The sequence below is a fragment of the Hevea brasiliensis genome, chromosome 9, assembly GCF_030052815.1.
Source record: "Hevea brasiliensis isolate MT/VB/25A 57/8 chromosome 9, ASM3005281v1, whole genome shotgun sequence".
In the NCBI taxonomy this organism is placed as follows: domain Eukaryota; kingdom Viridiplantae; phylum Streptophyta; class Magnoliopsida; order Malpighiales; family Euphorbiaceae; genus Hevea; species Hevea brasiliensis.
Genome location: NC_079501.1, coordinates 29,474,339 through 29,496,767, shown reverse-complemented (window position 1 = coordinate 29,496,767; position 22,429 = coordinate 29,474,339). Strand labels below are relative to the sequence as shown.

The 22,429-nt window shown below is 29.7% G+C and overlaps 1 protein-coding gene and 1 pseudogene across 1 annotated transcript; both read left to right on the top strand.

The window, feature by feature from the left end:
* Nucleotides 1–9,822: 9,822 nt before the first annotated feature.
* LOC110662292 (salutaridine reductase) lies at nt 9,823–12,201 on the top strand. The gene is made up of 5 exons (XM_021821222.2): nt 9,823–9,988; nt 10,106–10,349; nt 11,159–11,236; nt 11,361–11,543; nt 11,750–12,201. The coding sequence occupies exons 1-5, from the start codon at nt 9,954–9,956 to the stop codon at nt 12,125–12,127; spliced, it is 918 nt and encodes a 305-aa protein (XP_021676914.2). The 5' UTR covers nt 9,823–9,953; the 3' UTR covers nt 12,128–12,201.
* A 2,911-nt stretch (nt 12,202–15,112) lies between these two features.
* On the top strand, nt 15,113–17,047 carry LOC110652527 ((+)-neomenthol dehydrogenase-like; annotated as a pseudogene).
* Nucleotides 17,048–22,429: the final 5,382 nt, after the last annotated feature.

The window sequence follows — 22,429 nt, the reverse complement described above, 5'->3', positions numbered from 1 at the left end:
TCTTTGTTTTGAGGTTCCCATAAGCTGGCTTCTGCCTTGTATGAATCTTGGTGCTCTTCGGCGTCTTAAGTTTAAGAATTTATTTAGAAGACATATGACTTAAAAGTTTCATGAGAAAGGGTCTGAAAATTTTGACAGAAATTGCGAATGCCTTTTACTATTTAAATTGGAGTTGTCACATTTATTATTTTATTATTTAAAATTTAGTTTTTAATGAAAATATTTGATATTTCATTAATATTTATTTCAATTTTTTATTTTCATTAAGTTTCCCTTAAATTTTATTAAATTTTTTTATATTGATTTTATAATAAAAGTCATGCATAACATATTATAAAATTATTATAAAAATTGAAAACTATATAAGTGAAGTCGATCCACATAAGTAAGTCTTGCACAAAATGCCTCATATTCGATGCTTGGGATTAGCTTAGTCGGAATATGACCATTGCCCATTTGAGAGCTTGGAATGTCTTGACTGGAGTAGGGGTGAGTATTCGGTTCAAATCAAACTGAATCGAATTAAATTATAAAAATCGAATTACTTATTTTAGAAATTGAACTAAATTGAATCGAAATTGATGAAAAATCGAATCGAATCTCTCTATTTCGATTCGGTTCGGTTCAAACCAATAGATTTTGATTTTCGATTGATTTTTTAATTTAGACTTGATTTTCAAGTTATTTGGTCTAATTTTAACTTTGGTTTCAACCTAATAAATATTAACCAATGAAATTAAACAATTTATATTTATATAATTAAATATAATTCATAAATTCCCCATAAAATTAAATCAATTCAAAAATTGATTCAGTTTGATTTAAATATATAAAATTACTATTCAGGTCAGTTCGATTTAACTGATTTTTTTCTCTTTAAAATTGAACCAAACTAAAATAATCGAAATTTTTATAAAATAAAATCAAACCAAACAGAATAAATTTTAAAATCAAACCGATTAAATTGAATTGACTCGATTCGATTCGATTTTTCAATTTAAATCGAAATTTGCTCACCCTTAGACCGGAGGGCTACATACTTCCCGTCCCCGTTCTTTGTAGCGTGCTCAATATGCTAATTGTGCGAAAATTTTCTCCGGATTGTTATCGTCACCATGAGAAGTTTCAAGGTACCAGTTTCCATTAGCTTTGTCCTATTATTAGCCTTTTTTTTTTTTTTTTATCAAGATTTAGAGTCAAATTTATAATGTGAGAATGGGAATTGCTTATTTGGTTGTTATTGCAAGTCTTATATATTTAAGAATGTTTCACTGCTGGCTTAGTAAAACGTTTAAGCTCCTTCTCCAATTCCAAATCCTCTTCTCTTGATGATAATCTGTCTCCAACTCCATTAAAGCTCCATGATAGACACCTTAAAACAAAATTGCTAGGACAACCTTTAAGCCCATGAATCCTAGACAACTAGAGAATGGTTACCAAATATCCTATTGGAATGTTGAAATTGGAAAACTAGCTAGACTTTTAACAATTGAGATACTATGACCAAATCTTTGCTTGAATTTTAATAAAAAGGCTTTCTATTCCTTCAGTAGAACAGATACAAGAATTAATACCAAAGCCAAAGCCAAAGCCAATTTTGGAAAAAAAAAAATTCTATTTTCCTAAATCTAATTTATTATGAATTTAAAATATAAATATGTGGATTTAATTTATTTTATATGTGGGTTCGCCTATACGTATTGTTTCTTGAATCCATCTGAGATAACAAAAAAAAGTACGATCTATTCCTGTTACTAATTCATGTGTATATGTGTTATATCTATCGATAAATAAAAAAAGTGTAAATGATTATGATTGATTAAGTTAACTTTTATTCTTGTAATAACTATTGGTGATTTATTTTAGGCTACTTGGACCGAAAAGTTAAGTTTATGCTATTTCTTCGTTATAGCCAAATGTTTTATTTTTGGACAATAAAATCCAAGCTTTGAGATTAGGTGTAATTACATTCAGAGGACAATATAAAATTTGAAGAAGTTAACGGGTAAATTATAATAGGCCAATTGGTAGAATAAATTTAAATTTTTTATTTATATTCTTCATTTTATTTAAAATTTTTAATTTTAAACAATTTAATTACAACTTTTAAAATTGAAAAAATTTTATTCAAAACAGATAATTTAATTAAGGATTTTAACTTTTATCACTTAGGTGGACATACCATATAAATTTTTTAATAAATTTAACTAACATCACACTTAACTATGCTTGATAACCCTACCCACCATATTTACCAAATACCAAACATATAGTGGGTTACAAGTGGACAACATATGGGTGGAGACAAGTTGCAGAACTGCTTTTAGCTCCAGGGTGTTAATGTTTGGAATTAGTAAACGTAGTGGATTATGGTTTTAAGAATTGTTAAGTAACGAGTGGATTAAATTTATTAAAAGATGTTATAGGGTATGTCTACTAGCTATCCAGTGATAAAAATCAAAATATCTAAATTAGAATATAGGTTTTAAATAAAATGTGTTTAATTTTGAAGGTTATTATACTCGAATGCGTGTGTTCTTTCCTTTGAAAAAAAAAATTTATAATTAAATTATTCAAAATTAAAAATTTTGAATAAAATAAATAATACACATAAAGATTTAAATTTATTCTATCAAATTAGCCATTATAATAATTTTTAACCTATTAATTTTTTATATTTTTTTTAAAAAGTAATATAATAATTTTAAATAACAAATTTAATAAAAAAAACTTAGTCATGACAATCAATTGTTAAAAAAAAAAAATCATTTAAGTCATAATAATAATAATAATAATAATAATAATAACAATAATAATAATAATATTTAAAATAAAAATAAAAGAGAATTAAATTTAATATAAAAAGATAATAATTACTAATTATAAAGCAACACAAACTCTTTATGTAGAATGCCATATATATGTGTGTATGTGTTTATGCACACCTCATATTTTCATATTGCCTCCTAAATTAGGAGGTCAGCCCAAATCTATATTTATATAAATATATAAAAATGAAAGACATATGTAATTTTCTCTTTTCTATTTAGTAATTTCTCTAAATTATATATTTTTCAATTTTCATAAAAAACCAAAGAATATGAGCAATTTTCTCATCCTTATTTAGTAGGGATGCCAAAAGTTCCTGAACCTGACCTGATCCGTCCCAAACCCAATTAATTTTCTCAGACCAGCCCCGTAACCCAGCCCCCACTGCACAGTAATATATTATTATTTTTTTATTAAAAAATAATTTATTTTATATATTTATATATTTAAAAATTATATTTTATTTTTTAATAAATAAATTTATATTATATATTAATAAATTAAATTAAAAAAAAAATTCCCCATGGGGAAACCTGACCTTCTCCATGCCTCGGCGGGGAATGCCCTACCCTGACCCCAAACTCTTGTGGAGCGAGGACAGGAGGAGCGATCCCCGCCCCTGACCCGTCCCGTTGCCATTCCTACTATTTAGCAACTTTTAATTAAGAGAAATAAGTGATTTTTAATTAAAATTAAATTATTTATTACTTTACAACTCCTCAAATTACTCATCCATTCCCATTTTAGCTTTTGATATACAAACATTGCAATCCCGTAGTAGCAATTTTCTCACTCCTATTTAGTAATTTTTAATTTTTAATTAAGAAAACAAGTGACTTTTAATTATAATTGATTTATTTATTACTTGAACTCTTCAAATTACTCATCCATTTCCATTTTAGCTTTTGATATGCCTCCACTGCAATCCCGTAATTATAATTCAATGTTTGTACCCTTTTTGTTCTTCTCTTTTTAAACTCTGTATTTAATATTATTTTCATATAAAAGCAATTAAAATGCTTATAATTAATGTTTGTAACCTTTTTTCTTCCTTTTAAATTCCTAAAGTATTTAATTATTTCCATGTGAGTTTGAAATTTTAGATTCAATTCATGATTTCCAATATCAAAAAATAAAAATTCTATTTGAGCAATTCTCTCACTGTCTCTCTTTTCCCTGATGCACGAGGATGAGTATACTTTATACTATATAATTTGATACATATTCGTATTCATAGTCTATTTTGTTTTTTTTTTTTTTTTTGCTGCTGAGAAGTAAAAGTATATTCGAAATTGGAAATGAGATTGGCGCAGAAGAGTCTTGAGCACAACCCGTAATCTTAGGAAAAGAGAATCGGTTCTTAGGGTTCCAAAATCTGCCTTGCTAACAAGTGATAGTTTACTAAAATATGGGATACTCTCCTGTGCTATCAATAGCCATCTCTATCTCCTCCTATTCAAATTTGCTTATTTTCCTTATTTTATGGCAAAATAAGGATCATGAATTCTCTTTATTTTCATTTTATGAACTTTACTTAAATTTGTAATTGTTGTAGTGGCTGATTTCTTCCTATAAAATTTAATGTAGATAATGACTGTAAAACATTTTGGGTAAATTATCTTTATTTTAGTTATAAATTAATGTTTGTAATATTTTTTCCCCTTTTAAATTTTCAAAGTATTTAATTATTTCCACATAAGATTAATCAAACTAATTTAATAAATTTTATATATCACTTTATCTTCTTTCATAAAACAAAAGAAAATTTTAAGAAATAAAGCGAATAACATGGCAGTTAGATAAATATGTGCATTTTCTTAATTTATGAACAATAATTATTTTTAAGTATGTGAAAACATTAATTATAAATATACCATACGTGGCAATAATTTTTTAATGTTGAATATTTTAAATAATTAATAAAAATTTAAACTATTATATTATTTTTATATATTAAAATTTAAAAAAATATTGTATAAATTAAAATTATTAATAGCTGCGTGTTAATACACGGACGATTCCTTGTAACTGAAAAGCTAGATAAAGCTTTAATGTTTTAACAGCAATAGCCTAGCTTTTAAAGCCTTATCAGGCCATCAAACCCTTATAACTTAAAAGCTAAGTTAATTAGTAACAATAAGAGAAGCAAAAGATACTCTTATTTTGTCGAAGAAGAAGAAGAAGAATAGTTATAGAGAAAAGAACCCTTCCAGCTAACCAGCTCTATGGTCCACTCTCAAGTCTTATTATCCCTACTTTGATAGATTGAAGAATCAAATTTCAAGCTTCCATTTTTCTTACACTGCATTATCACCTTTACATGAGATCTCTTATTTATACGTGCTTATTAATCAATATATTATACTTAATATATGTTTTACTGTAATTTCTTAATATCTACAATACTCTTAATCATTATGAAAGAGAGACCGAGAGTGTTTTGATAATTTGATTCTTATTATTTTGCCACAAATGTGCCATATGGTAAGGTTTTGAATATTGTGACACCCCTTACCCGTCTACAGTGTAGCCGAGCAAGATATGCCACGCAGTGTACCGGAACACCCTATTTTAATTCAATCATTTTTTTTCTTCCTAATTTATTTTTTTCATAGTTATGAAGTACAATTTATGACATATAATTCATTTAAGTCATTTATTGAAATTATAATTTATTTGAAGTTCTAAAAATTTTATAGAAAATCCGGCAGAGTACCTGCTAAAAATGGAGAAAATAGTTCTTCGAAACCTATGAAAAATACTTCCAATAATCATTTCCAATCATTCTCAAACTCCAATAACCATCAACATGGTCTCAACATTAACAATCATTTCAAGTTCTCAACATTAATCCACAATTTCATTCAAATTCAAAATCAACTAAAATTTCATGAAGATATTCTCAAATTATATTAATTAACAAAATTCTTCAAAATATGTACATCAACATATGATTACATAAATTTACTATTTACATGAGTTCATAATTTACAAATCACAAACTACTACCTATTACAAAATGCAAAAACATAATTTCAAAAGGGACCTAAAGGTCCTATCACTGATGCACTGTAGATGAGGGGTGACTCTGACTCTAGGCAGATCTGTGACCTCACCCAGTCTGTGGTCTGCTAGGCTCTCTGTCTGTCTCTCCAGAACCTACACGTGGCAAAAAGTAACGCGCTAGGCAATAATGCTTAGTGGTGCCAATAATAAAATAAAAAGAAATAACAGAAAATAATTATGCAGTGCATATTCTGATGTCTTATGCAAACAATTTTTCGATCATTATTGGTAATCTTATTTATTTTGTACTCATTATATTCATAATTTCATTAAATTTATTCACTTTCATTTTTGGTTGCCCAAGTAACTTATACTGGATGACTGGACTAGATAAACGGGTAAACTGGCACTGGGTATCAAGTACCTCGGGCCGTCACACCATCAGTTACATATGTATCTCCCGGTGTGCAACAGAACAGCTAATGAGCCGTAATAAATATTGGGTACAAGGCCAAGTATCATCACAATGCCAGAATGGCTAAAAGCCATGAAATCACAAAATGGCATAATGCCATGTGCAACACTGCTAACTGAACCCTATTAGCATGCCAACCTATCCAAACCAATCTTGCTAGGTGTACTAGGGCATGTTACACTTTTAAACTTTACAATTCTTGAAATTTAAGTTTAGGTGTTACTATTCATTTCATTAGTCAACTAAAATATTGACTTTTGCATAGACAATAGGTACATTGATTTTAATACTCCCAGCATACCACATTTTGTATTCTAAAATTATTGGTATTGATTGCCAATACCATTTCTAAGCTTAGTGTTAGTTGTTCAAAATTTTCAGATTTCAAGCCTTGTGTTTATTATTCTATTGGTCATTTTTATAGTAGAAATTTGGCAAAGTTGTCTTCATAAAAGTTGTTCCTTATTTTGTCTAGTTACATTTCCTTTTTTGAATCACTCCATTTGGAGTTTTGTAGCTCAAGTTATGGCCTAAAAACCATAAGTGGCCGGATTTGACAGAATCCAAAATTTTGGGCAAAATTGGTTCTGCCAGATTTGGTAACTTAAGTTTGGTTGGCAAATTGACTAGGTTATGGTCAGAATTTGGATTTGTGTTCTTCATGAAAGTTTTAGGACTATGTCTCAGCTTTCTGCTGGTAAAATTTCAAGTCAATTGGACCTTTTTACACTGAGTTATGACTAAATGAATAAATACTATTCATTTGGTCATTTTGCCCAGGCAGACTGCAGGTCACCCGAATTAGGGCAATTTTTAAGCCAACTTGGTTTGGTTTTCTGGGCAGGGTTTCTTCACCAAAGTTGTGCCATTTTGTGTCTAGTTTCATGTCCAATTGACCTTGCACCAATTGAACCTCTACAACTCCATGTATAACTGCCCAAACCTACTGGACTCATACTCAGTCCTGTAGGTCAGCCAAGGCAGCTCACCTAAACTCAAATCCAACATCCTTACTCACTTCAATTCCTTCTCACACACATTCAAATGGTCACTAATTGACCATTACAAGGTTAACAAACTATTACATGAGCAAACCCTAGCTAACTCTAGCTGCCAAAATTTTTAGAGTGCACACACACATTTTTATCTTGTTTTCTTACATTTCCTACTTACTTCATGCCATTAAACATGAATTTAATCAAAATAGCAAAAGTTTGGACACTAACCTTGATTTAGCTAATTCCCAAAGCTTGAGAACTCCTCTTTTTCTCTTTCTTTTTGCTGCCCAAGACTTGCTCTAGGTGTAAGGGTAAATATTTATGAAGGGAAGCTAGGGTGTTGGGGTGATTTGGGTGGTGAACTCAAGCTTGGTGAAGCTTTAATGGAGTTTTCCTTCCTCTCTCTCTCTCTCTCTCTCTCTCTCTCTCTCTCTCTACGTTTTTTGCTGCCCTAAAGGTTGAAGATAGCTGTTTAGTTTTTTAATTTTTATCTCCTTTTATTCATTTTTAAGTAGTTTATAATGATGTGTCAAAATTTGGTTGGGTAGGAGGATGTTTAATGACATCATAATGATGTCATAATTCAAATTTCTTTCATTTTCTTTCCTTTTCTTGTCTACTTAATTTCAATTTAATTTTTAGCAATATTTATTCATATTTTGTGTCATAATAATTATTTATTTAACTGGATAAGTCGGCAAAAAATCACCTCTGAAGGCGAAATGACTAAAATGCCCTCCGTTTGGCTTAACAGACTAAAATTGTCTGTACCGACTGAAAAATTTTTCTAAGCATTTTTTTGGCATTCTAATGCCATAGGAACCTCAATGACCCTTCTCTGGAGTCCCAAAAATTATTTTGTGAATTTTTTCTCGGGTCTAGGGCTCCTAGTTGCGAGAACCGCAACTTTCCACTAGGTTACCCATCTCTAGGGCACTGGCTCATTTAACTTAGTTATATTTTATTTCTAAAATTTTTTCTAAATTTTTCTTATTAATATTTGAGTTAATTATGGTTCCTCACTTTAGTTTAAATATTTTTCTGGACGTTCTAGCTGTCCGGACTGACACTGGTCACCAGAACAGTAGAATGTACGGAATTGCTACAGTGAGGGGTTACAAATATGCTTTTGTTATTCACTGAAAATTCCACTTTCTTAGTAGGCTGCGTTTATTTTGAAGAAAATAATTTATATATAAAAATATTTTTATTTTTTGGCTATATAGTATTTTATTTCATTATTCACAAAATCTATCATGAAAAAGTTGGGAAAATAAAGTTAGAAAAATGATTTTTGTTTTTAAAATAGGAAGTCATTTTCCCTTATTTTTATGTTATTTTTCTTTGACTGGCAATTTATTTTCCTTTGACCAAATTTTTTATACGCCCCAAACATTAAAAAATAAAAAAAATATTTTCTAAAAAAGTATTTTCCTCTAAACAAATGGAGCCTTAATTTGAATTAGTTTTCCTATATAGAATTTTCTTATTTAGTTTTCTTATTGTTTAGATTTTTTGTGTGGATGCAATATAGGAGTTTCATATGGTGTAATAGAATTTGTTTGATTCCTAATTTCCTCATTAGAAAATTTTATTATTTCTTATTTACTTTGTTGCCAGTATATATAAAAGCAATTGCATTGTGCTTTGCAATTTATATAGCAACTTTGATGAGTGAAAATATGTATTATCCTTCTGAATCTCTTTATCTTCTACTTATACATTGTGGTTGCCCTAACAAGTCTTAAGAATTTTGAATTGTAAACTTCTAAAATTTTTAGTGAAATTTACGTTTATATATGTATGTAAATGTCTGAATTGTGAACTAATTTTTTTTTTAAAGTTAAGTTAATAAAACTAACAAGCTAACAGGGCAATAATAAGATTGTTGATGCATATTTTATAAGAAAGGATTCTTAATATTTATACTTAAGTTAAATTTTTGGTTCCCCCACTATCTCTATTTAAATAAACTAAATTTTAAATAGTATTTATTAAAAAAATTCAATTTAGTTTATTTTTATTTTTTTATTTAATTTAATTTAGAAATTTCATTTTAAAACTTAATTTAGCCCAAAAATCAAGAAATTAAAAAATTTCTTGATTTTTAGAATTAAATCAAGAAATAAAGAAATTTAGTTCTAAAATTAAGAAATTGAAATTCTTTATTTTTTATTTAAATCAAGAAAACAAAAAAATTTAGCCTCATAAATTTTAATTTTTTTATTAAATTGAATTTAAATTAAAATTTTTAAAATAATTTAAATAAAAAATAAAAAATCTATTAAATTAAATTTTCCCTATAAATATAGGGACTAAATCGAACACTTTGCCATTTATAATCGGTAATTGGTCGCTTTAATACTCCAAGCTTATCCCAGTTCCATAGGCAAATGATGTCAGAGTGGACGTGGAACGGTTGGAATTTTACGTAAGAGGCTACGCAGGCTTATTTAAATTGTACATCACGGAACATGGTAGGTTCAAGAATGAGTCCAGCTTTTGACTTTAAAATATGTGAAGCCAAAAGGAACTTGATTTCAAGGCCAGACGACTATAAATATAGCTTCCTCATGCTACCAAGTCCAAAACAATACTAACCGCATAAATAATTTGCCTTTCAGCTATATACGCTCAGCAGGCAGATGGCAGAAACACTCGACGATACCAAATCAAAGAGGTATTTTGGAAGTATACATATCATTTTTATTTGAGTAAATTAATTGATAATGAACCTTAATTCCATCTTTGTTAATGTCCTTCTTTCACTTCTTTTTTGCAATGCTTTCAAAATCAGGATTGCAATTGTAACAGGAGGCAACAAAGGGATAGGCTTTGAGATATGTAGACAGTTAGCTTCTAAAGGGATTATGGTGATCTTAACAGCTAGAGATGCAAAGAAGGGTAATGAAGCTCTTGTAAAGCTAAAAGCTGAAGGACTTGTTGATGTGGTATTTCATCCACTGGATGTGGCAGATCCAGCTACTGTTGCTACCTTAGCAGAGTATATGAAAACCCAGTTTGGAAAGCTTGATATATTGGTAATTTATATATATATATATATATATATATATATATATATTAACTTCCCTTCAGACTTTATTCCAAATAAATAATAGTGATCAGCGAAGAACATTTACCTCATCATTTGCTTAACTTAAAATGACCTAAAACAAGCTTTTTTTCTTCTTTTTGAAGCAACCTCTGGACTTTGATAAAACTTTGCTATATTTCTTTATTCATGAATATTCTTAAGAATTAAATAAGAAAAGAAAATTCTTACTTAAACTCCATCCATTATAGACACACAACATCTATGATGAGACCTATATATAAAATATAACATATCTGTATCTTGAATATATGATGACTAAGTGTAGGCAAATTTTTCTATAAGAAAACTACAGTAACCTTGTACTAGATAAGAATTTGCTTTTTTTTTTCTTTAGTTTTATATTTTTTCTGGTCAAACAAGCTGGGAAGAATTAATATTTTCTCCGCATTTGACCTCACTGAGCTAGACTTAGATGATGAACCTTTTTAATAATATTTGTTTAATATAAATAAGTCTTCATCAAGGGCTCCACGCATGAAGACTTTTCTTTATCTTTTTTTTTGGCTGAAATTCGCTGAGCTAGACTTAGATGATGAACCTTTTCAATAATGTTTGTTTAACATAGATAAGTCTTTATCAAGGGTTCCACGCATGCAGACTTTTCTTTATCTTTTTTTTTTTTGGCTGAAATTGAATCTTGTATTCCAATGCTTTGTACCCTGGACAAGATTAACATTGAATATTATATATTCTTGCTACATCTTTGATAAATTCTAATGTGTTAGAAAGTATCAGGTAAACAATGCAGGGATAACTGGAGCTATAATCAATCCAGAAGACAGGAAGAACTTGAATCTAGGTGATCTTGATGTTGTAAGTTCTAATATTATATTATTAGTGCCTACCTAATTCAAATATCCCAACTTTTTTTTTCCTTAAGATAATTAAATAAAATGCTAGAAAGGAGGCAAAAAGGCTAATGCATTGAATTACTCAGATTACAGGACCAAAAGCTAAGTCAATAAAAAAATTTGTGAAACAAACTTATGAAACGGCAGAGAATTGCCTAAAGACAAATTACTATGGAATCAAGCAAGTTTCCCAAGCATTAATTCCAGTTCTTGAACAGTCCAAATCTGCAAGAATTATCAATGTCTCTTCCACCCTGGGGCAGTTAAAGGTATGAAACTCATTAACCATAGAGTTGGTAGTTTTATCATTTCCAGTGTGTTAGTTGAGCACACTAGCCGAAGAATATACAACCAATTTCCCCTAGTGCTCGAAGGGGATTTTTAAGCTCTAGCACCTTCAAAGAGCTAAAGCCAAAGGCTAGAAATTAACCTTGTTTTGTTTTGGAAATTCAATTGTTAATTTGTTCTGTTACAGCTAATTCCAAATGAAACAGCCAGAAAAGAGCTTGGTGATGTTGATGGCCTCACAGAAGAGAAGATTGACAAGGTTGTAGAAGAGTTCCTAGAGGATGTTGAGCAGGACCTGGTGGAAACTAAAGGTTGGCCCACAATTTTTTCTGCTTACAAGGTGTCCAAGGCAGCTGTTAACGCTTACACAAGGGTTTTGGCAAGCAAGTATCCAAGAATTGCCATAAATGCAGTTTGTCCTGGCTTCACTAAAACAGATTTGAATGGAAATACTGGGGGCCAGCCTGTTGAAAAAGGTGCAGAAGGTCCTGTCAAGGTGGCTTTGGCACCAGATGGTGGTCCTTCTGGCTTTTTCTTTGATCAGACAGAAATATCAACTTTTTGATGAGTAACACCATGTAGTGGCAATTTCATATGCATTTTATTGCAATAAATAAAGTTCCTATTTAATACATTAAACTAGCTCAATTTTCTTATCATAATATGGTCATGGGCCTCAATGACATATTGAAATTGCTCAAGTGTGTTTTCTAGTTCAATTGCAGCAGTAACAAGAAATGGTATTAATAATTGCGCAATTTACAATATAATCATTGAGATTTGGTGAAATCAACAAATTAATTTTTATATGTTTAAAATCAAAATAATTTAATCTCTCACCTTTTAATATGTCAATAAAATTTCTAAGGTTAAAAGAGAGAGAGGCTGATAGAGGATTTTAAAAGTTTAAAAGAGAAAGTATTTAAAGAGAGAGAGACTGAGAGAAGAAGGAAGACTTATAATAATTGATACTTTAGTATTAAACTTGAATATTAATTTTTTAAAAATTGAAAGTTTAGAGACAAATATTCAAAGAGATAGAGAGAGAGAAGAGAGATTAATAGTAATGACTAGATAATTTAAAATTAATTAAACTTATAGCTTAATCTTTTAAAAATTTAAAATTTAAAGAGGTACAGGAAAAGGAAGAGAGAAATGAATGTGATGTTTCAATCCGACCGCCATCAAAATTATGTAATTTTGATTTATTTAATATTTTAATATAAATAAAATGGTTTAAAATAATTTTTTTTTATAAGCTGAAATTATTTATTAAGGTCTCCCATAAGTCTTGACTTAGAGGAGAGCATACTAAAATATATATATATATATATATATATATATATATATATATATATATATATATATATATATTCATTTAAGTACACGCTTATAATTTAAATATATATGAAAATTGACAGTAATATTTTAAATTTATTTCTCGGGTAATTTTTGGGTGCATATTCACAATGCCAAATTTCAATGCTCCTTATACTCACATTAAAATAAATTTAAATTGCAAATAATTATATTTTATAAATATAATTTTAAATAATAATATATTATTTTATATTTAAAGCATATTTAGTATCTAATATTTTAATTTTATTTATCATATAAAAAAATAACTTGATTTTAAAAAAATAAATTATAAATAACTATATTTTAGAAATACATTTTATATATTAATTTTACCATAATTTTAAATAATATATTATTTTATATTGAGAGCATATATTCATTATCTAATATTCTAATTTTATTTCTCAGCAAAAATTAGTTTAATTTTCAAAAAAAAATTTAAGTATAAATAACTATATTTTATAAAAATATATCTTATAAATTGATTATAATTAATATATTATTTTTAAAATAATCATAAATAAAATAAATAAATTTACAACATTATAAAATACAATAACTTATAAATATTTTTATAAACGAGTCTAAAAACGAACCCTCTCACGAGCATATTTAATCTACCAATTAACGAGTTTGCTCAACAAGTCAACTTGCAAGATTATAAATGAGTCAGTTTACAAACTTAAAGAGTCGAATACTAAAGAGCTAAGGTCGACTCATTTATTAAACATGCTTAAAAATCGAACTTGAGCTTGAACTCAATTTATTTAGAAAATCACTTAAACCAAATCAAGATTTTATCAAATTGAGTTAAGCCTTGAATAATCACTAACCGTTTGATTCATTTACACCCCTAAAAAGTACATTCATGGCCTAACAAATTCTTGCCATTTATGGATTTGCTTCAACCTTGAATCAATAGCATATCTTTTTTATTGAATCTTTAAAAAAAAAAACAAAAAACAAAAGTACACCAGTTCATTTTTTTTTAATACCCAAAAAACACAAGTATGCCATCTTATTATAACAATTCCCATCTAGATGTGTTATATACCTATCCATATAATCAAATTTGCACCAAAATGGCATTTACAAAAAACCTATCCAATAGTACTGACAACATTTGATTGTTTTCCCATGGTTTTAAATAAACTGTAATATTATTTTTTACCTATAATTGTTTGTCTATGTTATTTTAGTAATAAATTTAAATAATAAATTTAATAAAAAAAATTCTTGAGTTGTGACAATTAATTATTAAAGAAAATTATTATTTCAATCATGAAAATCATAATAATAATGATACTTCAAATAAAAAGATGAATTATCATAATAATAATGATACTTCAAATAAAAAGATGAATTAAATTTAGTATAAAAATATAATAATTACTAATTATAAAGCAATACAGACTTTTTATGAAGAATGCTAATGTAAATGATATTAATAATTTTAATTTGTATATATTTTCTTAATTTTAATATATATAAATAATATAATGTCTTAAATTTTTTATTAATTATTTCATATTTTATTTTTATTATTTTTTACCTTACAATCTTTTTAATAAAGATTTCATAATATAAATAATTAAAATCTATCCAAAAATAATATAAATATAAATATATCTACCAAGTATAAATATATAAATATATATAATTAATACATGTTAATATATTATACCTTAACTTATACTAATGGCTACTTATTATAATATTAAGAGGATAATTATTAAATAATTTATAATTTACATAAAATAAAAAATATTACGTAACAATATTATAAAAGAGAATGCCATATATTAACTTTTTAGAAATACTTGTCTATTTACGTTATAATCCATTATTATAATATTAAGAATTATGTAATTTATAATTTATATAAAATAGAGAATGCCTTAATCGATCATTAGTTACTACAATACTCCAACTTTATCCTACTATTTCATAGGCAAATAATGTAAGAGTGAATGTGGAACGGCTAAAATAGGCATATATTAAATTGTATATCATGAAGTTACGTGGCATAGGACGTGCAACAATGAGTCCAGCTTTTGACCCTCAAAGCCTATGAAGCCAAAAGGGCCTTGCTTTCAAGACCAAAAAACTATAAATATAGCACACTTGCCACATTCCACACAAACAATACTACCAGCAAAAATAATTTGCCTTCTAGCTACATCAGCAGATGGCAAAAACACTCGACGGTACCAAATCAACAAGGTATTTTGGAAGTATATATCATTCTAATTAATAATGAATCTTAATTGCATCGTTGCTAATGTCTTCCTTCTTTTTTGTAATGCTTTCAAATTCAGGATTGCAATTGTAACGGGAGACAGCAAAGGGATAGGCTTTGAGATATGTAGGCAGTTAGCTTCTAAAGGGATTATGGTGATCAACAGCTAGAGATGTGAAGAAGGGAATGAAGCTTTTGGAAAGCTAAAATCTGAAGGACTTGTTGATGTGGTAGATCCAGCTACTATTGCTTCCTTAGCAGAATACATGAAAACCAGTTTGGAATTGGTGATTTATATACATTTTCCTTTTGTACCTTATTCCAAATAAATAATAGTGATTAGTGAAGAACATCTACCTCATCATTTGCTTAACTTAAAATCGCCTAAAACAAGCTTTTATGCACTAGATCATCCTCCAACCCATCTTGCTATATTTCTTTAGGCATGGATGTCTTGAAGCAATAAATGAGAACAAGGAAATTCTTACCTAGACTCATCACTAAAACACAACATGTATGGTAAGACCTACATATAAATTAGGAGACACATATTTGTTTTCTTGAATCTATGATGGATGAGGTATAGGCAAGCTTTTCCATGAGAAGAGTGCCATAACCTTCGACTAGATAGACTAGATAAGAATTTGCTTTTTTTATTATTATTATTATTTCTTTCAGCTCAAACAAGGAAGGATTAATATCCCTTTGTATTTTGACTTCAATGAGCTAGATTTAGATGATGAACCTTTTTCAATAATGTTTGTTTAATATAATATTGCAGACTTTTCTTTATCTTTTTTTTTCCCCTGAAAATGAATCGTGTATTCATTTGCTTTGTATCCTGAATAAGATTAACATTGAATATTATATGTTCTTGCTACATCTTTGATAAATGTGTTACAAAATTTCAGGTAAACAATGCAGGGATAACTGGAGCTATATAGTGTATCCAGAAGACAAGAAGAACTTAAAACTTAATCTTGATGTTATAAGTTCTAATATTATATTATTAGTGCCTGCCTAATTCAAATATCCCAACTTTTTTTTCATTAAGATAATTAAATCAAATTCTAGAAAGAAAAAAAAAAAAAAGCCAATGCTTGAATCATTCAGATTACAGGACCGAAAGCTGTGAAACAAACTTTGAAACGGCAGAGAATTGCCTAAAGATAAATTACTATGGAATCAAGCAAGTTACCCAAGCATTAATTCCAGTTCTTTAACAGTCCAAATCTGCAAGAATTATCAATGTTTCCTCCAGCCGGGGGCAGTTAAAGGTATGAAACTCATTACCCAACTCTTAAGAATTAAAGATAGAGTTGGTAGTTTTATCATTTCCAGTGTGTTAATCAAGGAAGGACATTAGCTGAAGAATATACAACTAATTTCCCCTAATACTCAAAGAGGATTTTTAAGTTCTAGTACCTTCAAAGAGCTAAACCCAAAGAGTAGAAATATAATTAACCTTGCTTTGTTTTGAATTTCAGTTGTTTGTTTCTGTTACAGCTAATTCCAAATGAAAGAGCCAGAAAGGTGCTTGGTGATGCTGATGGCCTCACAGAAGAGAAAGTTGAAAAGGTTGTAGAAGAGTTCCTATAGGATGTTGAGCAGGACGTGGTGGAAAATAAAGATTGGCCTACTATTTTTTCTGCTTACATGGTGTCCAAGGCAGCTCTTAATGCTTGCACAAGGGTTTTGGCAAACAATTATCCAAGAATTGCCATAAATGCAGTTAATACTGGCTTCACTAAAACAGATTTGAATGGAAACACTGGAGTCCTCCCTGTTGAAAAAGGTGCAAAAGGTCCTGTTATGCTGGCTTTGGCACCAGATGCTGGTCCTTCCTGCGTCTACTTTGATCGGACAGAAATATCAACTTCTTGATGAATAACAAGATGCAGTGCAATTTGATATGCATTTTACTGTAATAAACAAAGTTCCTATTTAATACAATAACTTAGGTCAATTTTCTTATCATGATATGGTCAAGGGAACTAATGACATATGAAATTGCTCAAGTGTGTTTTCTAGTTCAATTGCAGCACTAATAAGAAATGGTATTAATAATTGGATAATTTATAATATAATTCTTGAGATTTGGCAGGGCCATTCATTTAATCTTGTTATTTTAAAATCAAATAAGTTAGTCCCTTATTTTTTAATCCTATAAAAAAAAATAGTCTTTACCATTAGAATATGTTATAAGTGAAAGTGTGTAAACTAAAAAAACAAAAAAACAAACAATACAAAATATTAATATTTACGTAGTTCACCATCTTAATATAGGTCAATATCCACGTGCATGCCTTTCTTCACTTCTAATAAAAAATCATCAATTACCTCACATTATACTACCTATCAATCTAATTACACCCAAGAGAATCCTTATACTAAACTGTTTACAGTAAATACATTGTCATTAAACCTGGATCGATCTAGCAGATTGACTTGGTGAACTAGTGACTCGAATATAAAACTGGGTCGGTTCTCTCATTAAACCAAACAAGAAGTTGTCCCAGAAAAACTAGACAACCCAATGATTGACCTAGTGATCCATCGATCCGGCTAATTTAAAATTTTTTTAAAAATATCAATTATATTGATATTTTGATATTTAAAATTTAAATTTATATATAGTCAATGAATAAGATATTATTTAGCTATTATTCATTTATTTACATAAATGCAATAAATTTATTTATTTTTTTAATTTTAATATATAATTAATATTTCATAAATATTAAGAAGATTATTATTAATTATAACAATATTTTTATCTTATATATTAACTATAAATGTTGAGATATTTTTAATATTTTCATATAAATTTTAATAGTTTTATTAAGATATATGTGAATATAATCTAATGAATATTGAAATATTGATTCTAAAAATAAAATTTAGTTGATTAAAATTATTTATTTATATTAATAAAATGTAATATTTAATTAATTTTTTTAATGGCCCATTGGTTAAATTGTTAATCCACTAGTTGGTTAAACCATTGATTCACTGGTTCAACCAGTGATTTGTTGATCTAATCCCTTAATCAAGTCAATTTTCAAACCAAGCTTAATAACTATAACCCAATATATTTACTAATTTGACTATATTATATACTACAAAGTGTGTCATTAACTATATGAGTAATAACCCTTCAACAATGGATAAAAATTATTTCTTTATGAATTCTATACTTTTTTTCCACCTTAAGTCGAAATATCTCCTCCCATTGGCAAAAGCCTCTCCTTAATAGGCAGAAGTCCTCTCTTTACAATAGGCAAAAGCAAAAAAAAAACTCTTCACAATATTACTATTTATAGTGTTAGCCCTCAATTCTAATTTTATTAGGAATCTAACTCAATTTAAGGACAACACTAAAATAAGAGTTTTACATAATATAAGAATATTTCTTCTGCTCAAACTAGAAATATATCTTTTTCAAATCTCACTAAGATTTTGAACCACAAATCTAATAATTTCCACAATGACTCAAAGTTCATCACCAATTGCATACATTGAATTCTTAGGTGTCTTCAATCATCAAATCTCCATACTTGAGCTTGCTCATTTCTTTAAATCTTCACCTTAAAATCTCCAAATCTTCACCTCTCAACCACCTTGAGCTTGCATCACCATTGTTTAACAATCTCCACCTTCAAATCTTCAATTTTCATCTTAGGTGTAACTTACTCATTTTTTTAAAAAAATTTCTCACATCATCAACTTCCTTGATTTTACATTAAGAACTCTACCTTAATTTCACCTCTCCGCCACCTTGAGTTTGCATCACAATTATTGCATGTATAACTTTTACATGTCATAGTAGCTCCACCAAACTTACTAAGATCATACTTAGTTTTGATACCATTTGTTAAAGACTGTAAAAGTGTTTAAAGTATAAAGAAATAAAGCAAACCTTCCAAATAAAGTGTTCTTTTAAGAATTGCTGCTATTCATGTCTCATGGGATAATGGGTCAAGGGACTCCATATACTGGGGTTATTCTAGAAACGATAAGTTTACTATTAAGTCTGCATATGTAGCATTGCAAAATTCTGTGTGGCACTATAATGAAAGGAAATGGAAGCAAGTGTAGCTTTGGGAGGGGCTTGAAAGAATTCTTTCCTTCCTTTGGTTGGTGCTGCATAACCGAATACTTACTAATTCTAAAAGGAAATGCAGGCATCTTACTATTGATGATAGATGTCCCTGTTGTTTCCTATATTCTAAGTGTTATTTTTGTGGTTTGAAATTTGGATATGTTTTTCATGGACCCAAATTTTGACTAGACCTGAAAGTTTCGCAGTGTGACCTGATTGGAATAAAAAGTGAGATATGTGGTGGTATGGACCAGTATAAATATTGTAATATTCTATCATTTGTAGTAGAGTTGTGAGATATTCGGGAAACACACTGGGGTTACAGTTTGAGAGTTCTGATTGATTGTATCTTGCTCTTTTCATTATAGTGGAACTTTTTCTCTTGTCTTGCCTGTGGATGTAAACCTTACGGTTGAATCATGTTAAATCTTGTGTTATTCTTCTTCTCTTTTTAATACTATATGATTGTGCGATTTGTGTGTGTGCCTTAGATTTGCGTACTTATTATAACAAACTGATATCAGAGCTTTGTGCGCAAAACCTTATAGATGGCATCGTCTTCAATGAAGTATAAGATGGAGAAGTTTGATGGTGGATCGAGTTTCAGTCTGTGGAAAATTAAAATTAAATCTTCTTTGATCCTGCAAGGTCAATGGAAGGCAATCAAGGATAACTTTCCAGAAGGTATGAAAGAGGCAAAAAAGGCTGATCTAAAAGAGAGAGCCTTGAGTGTGATTTTTATGAGTGTAACTGATAATGTCCTACGCGAGATTGTTGGTGAAAGCTCAGTATCTACGGTATGGAAGAAATTATAGGAGTTATACTCTACCAAATAGCTGACCAACCACCTGTATTTGAAGAAAAGGCTTTAAAATCTAAGAATGAGCGAAGGTACGCCCATTAAAGAAGATCTGGATGAATTCAATTCAATTATTATGGACCTGAAGAATATTGATATTGAGATTGATAGTGAGGATCAGGCCCTTATTGTATTATGTTCTTTGCCACTCTCCTATGAAACTTTTGTTGATACTCTATTGTATAGGAAAGATAGTATTTCACTAGACGATGTTAGTAATTTTCTAAAATCGAAGGAGTTGAAAAAGAAATTTCCAGATAATAGAGAAAGATTTGAGGGGGAAGGTTTGGTGAGCAAGGGAAGAACACATTCAAGGGAGGGTTCTTCCAGCAGAAAGAAATCTAAGGCCAGATCTAAGTCAAGAATGAAAAAGGCCAACTGTTTTAAGTGCGGGGAGCAAGGTCACTACAAAAGAGACTGTCCCAAATTGAAAAATAAAAAGGGAAAGCAACCAGAAAAGTTCTGCAAATGTGGTTGATAGTTTTATTAATTTTGATGGTGATGACAGTGCTGGAGAAATTTTATCTGTGAGTTCAGATCATGGACAAAATTCTTGGATTCTTGATACTAGTGCTACTTATAACATGTGTCCATACAGAAACTAGTTTGTCACTTACAAATAGATTAGTGGCAAGGTGTTTCTGGGCAATGATCATACATTATCTGTTGAAGGAATTGGTAACATCAGATTGAGGATGTTTGATGGCATTGTTAGAACTATAGAGTATTGGCATGTTCCAAGACTAAAGAGGAACCTGATTTCTCTTAGGACACTTGACTCTCATGGATTTAGATACCATACAGACAATGGAGTTCTCAAAGTGTGCAAGGGCTCTATGGTACTCATGAAGAGCAGCTTGGTTTCAAGATTATATTTTCTTTAGGGCAGTACAGTTTCAGGGGAAGCTGCAGTAGCATCCGAAAAACAATAATCAGAATCAGACTCAATTGTGGCATATGCGTCTTGATCATATGAGTGAAAGAGGATTATCTGTGTTAAGTAAGCGAGATTTATTGGACGGGCAAAAAATAGAATCTATAGAATTTTGTGAATACTGTGTGTTTGGCAAACAGACCAGAGTGAAGTTCGATCAAAAGACAGTGAGCAAGACCAGAGGAATGGTGGATTATATCCACTCAGATCTATGGGGTCCTAACAGAATCCCTTCCAAGAGAGGTGCCAGGTACTTCATGCCTTTGATTGATGATTACTCTCAGATGGTGTAGGTGTATTTTCTGAAAATAAAAGATGAGGCATTTTCAACCTTTGTAAAGTGGAAGACGACAATTGAGAAGCAGATATAAAAGAAGATCAAACATCTTAGAACTGATAACGGGTTAAAATTTTACAATCATGAGTTTGATGCATTCTGCAGTAATGAAGGTATAGTGAGACATCGCATTTGTACAATGACACCACAATAGAATGGTATTGCAGAATGCATGAACAGAATGCTTTATGACAAAGCACGAAGCATGCTCTCATATTCAGGATTGGGAAAGGATTTCTGAGCTAAAGCAATTAATACAACCTGCTTCTTGGTTAATAGATCTCCATCTATAGCTATTGAGTGCAAAACTCCCTTTGAGATCTAGTTCTATTCACCTGCTAATTACTCTCAGCTGAGAGTATTTGGTTGCCCTGCTTATGCTCATATGAGAGATGGTAAGGTTGAGCCGAGGGCAAGAAAATGCATATTTCTAGGGTATGCATCTGGAATGAAAGGCTATAGGTTGTGGTGCAATGATCCAAAGTCTCCAGGATTAATTATCAGCAGGGATGTGACATTTAATGAGTTTACTTCATTGGATAGTCAGAGGGAGAAGTCAGTAGCAGAATCAGATCACGGTGTCAGAGAACAGGTGGAGCTTGATATTGATACTTCAGTAGTTAGTTCAGTGATTCAGAGGATGAGGTACAAGATCCTGATCAACAAGAGGATGCACCTGAGCAACAGTAACAGAAACCATATAGCATTGTAACTGGTAGAGAGAGAAGACAAATTAGACCACCACAGATATATGCATATGCAAATCTAGTTGCATTTGCCTTGTCAATTGTTGAAACAATTGATGTGCATGAACCCAACAATTATAGAGAAGCTATTTTCTTGTTCAGATGCAGATCAGTGGGTTGGTGCTATGAGTGAAGAAATTGAATCTCTTCACAAGAATCAGACTTGGGAGCTTGCAACATTGTCTAAGAGACAAAAAGTGGTAGGTTGCAAATGGGTATTCAAGAAAATGGAAGGCACTCTAGGGGTTGAAGAACATCGATATAAGGCACGGTTGGTAGCAAAAGGCT

Bases quoted from the DNA above. Each gene is read 5' to 3' on its own strand.
- LOC110662292 (XM_021821222.2), top strand. From the start codon at position 9,954: ATGGCAGAAACACTCGACGATACCAAATCAAAGAG. The intron at 9,989-10,105 runs GTATTTTGGAAG...TTTCAAAATCAG, and splicing joins GACGATACCAAATCAAAGAG to GATTGCAATTGTAACAGGAG. The intron at 11,237-11,360 runs GTAAGTTCTAAT...TGAATTACTCAG, and splicing joins ATCTAGGTGATCTTGATGTT to ATTACAGGACCAAAAGCTAA.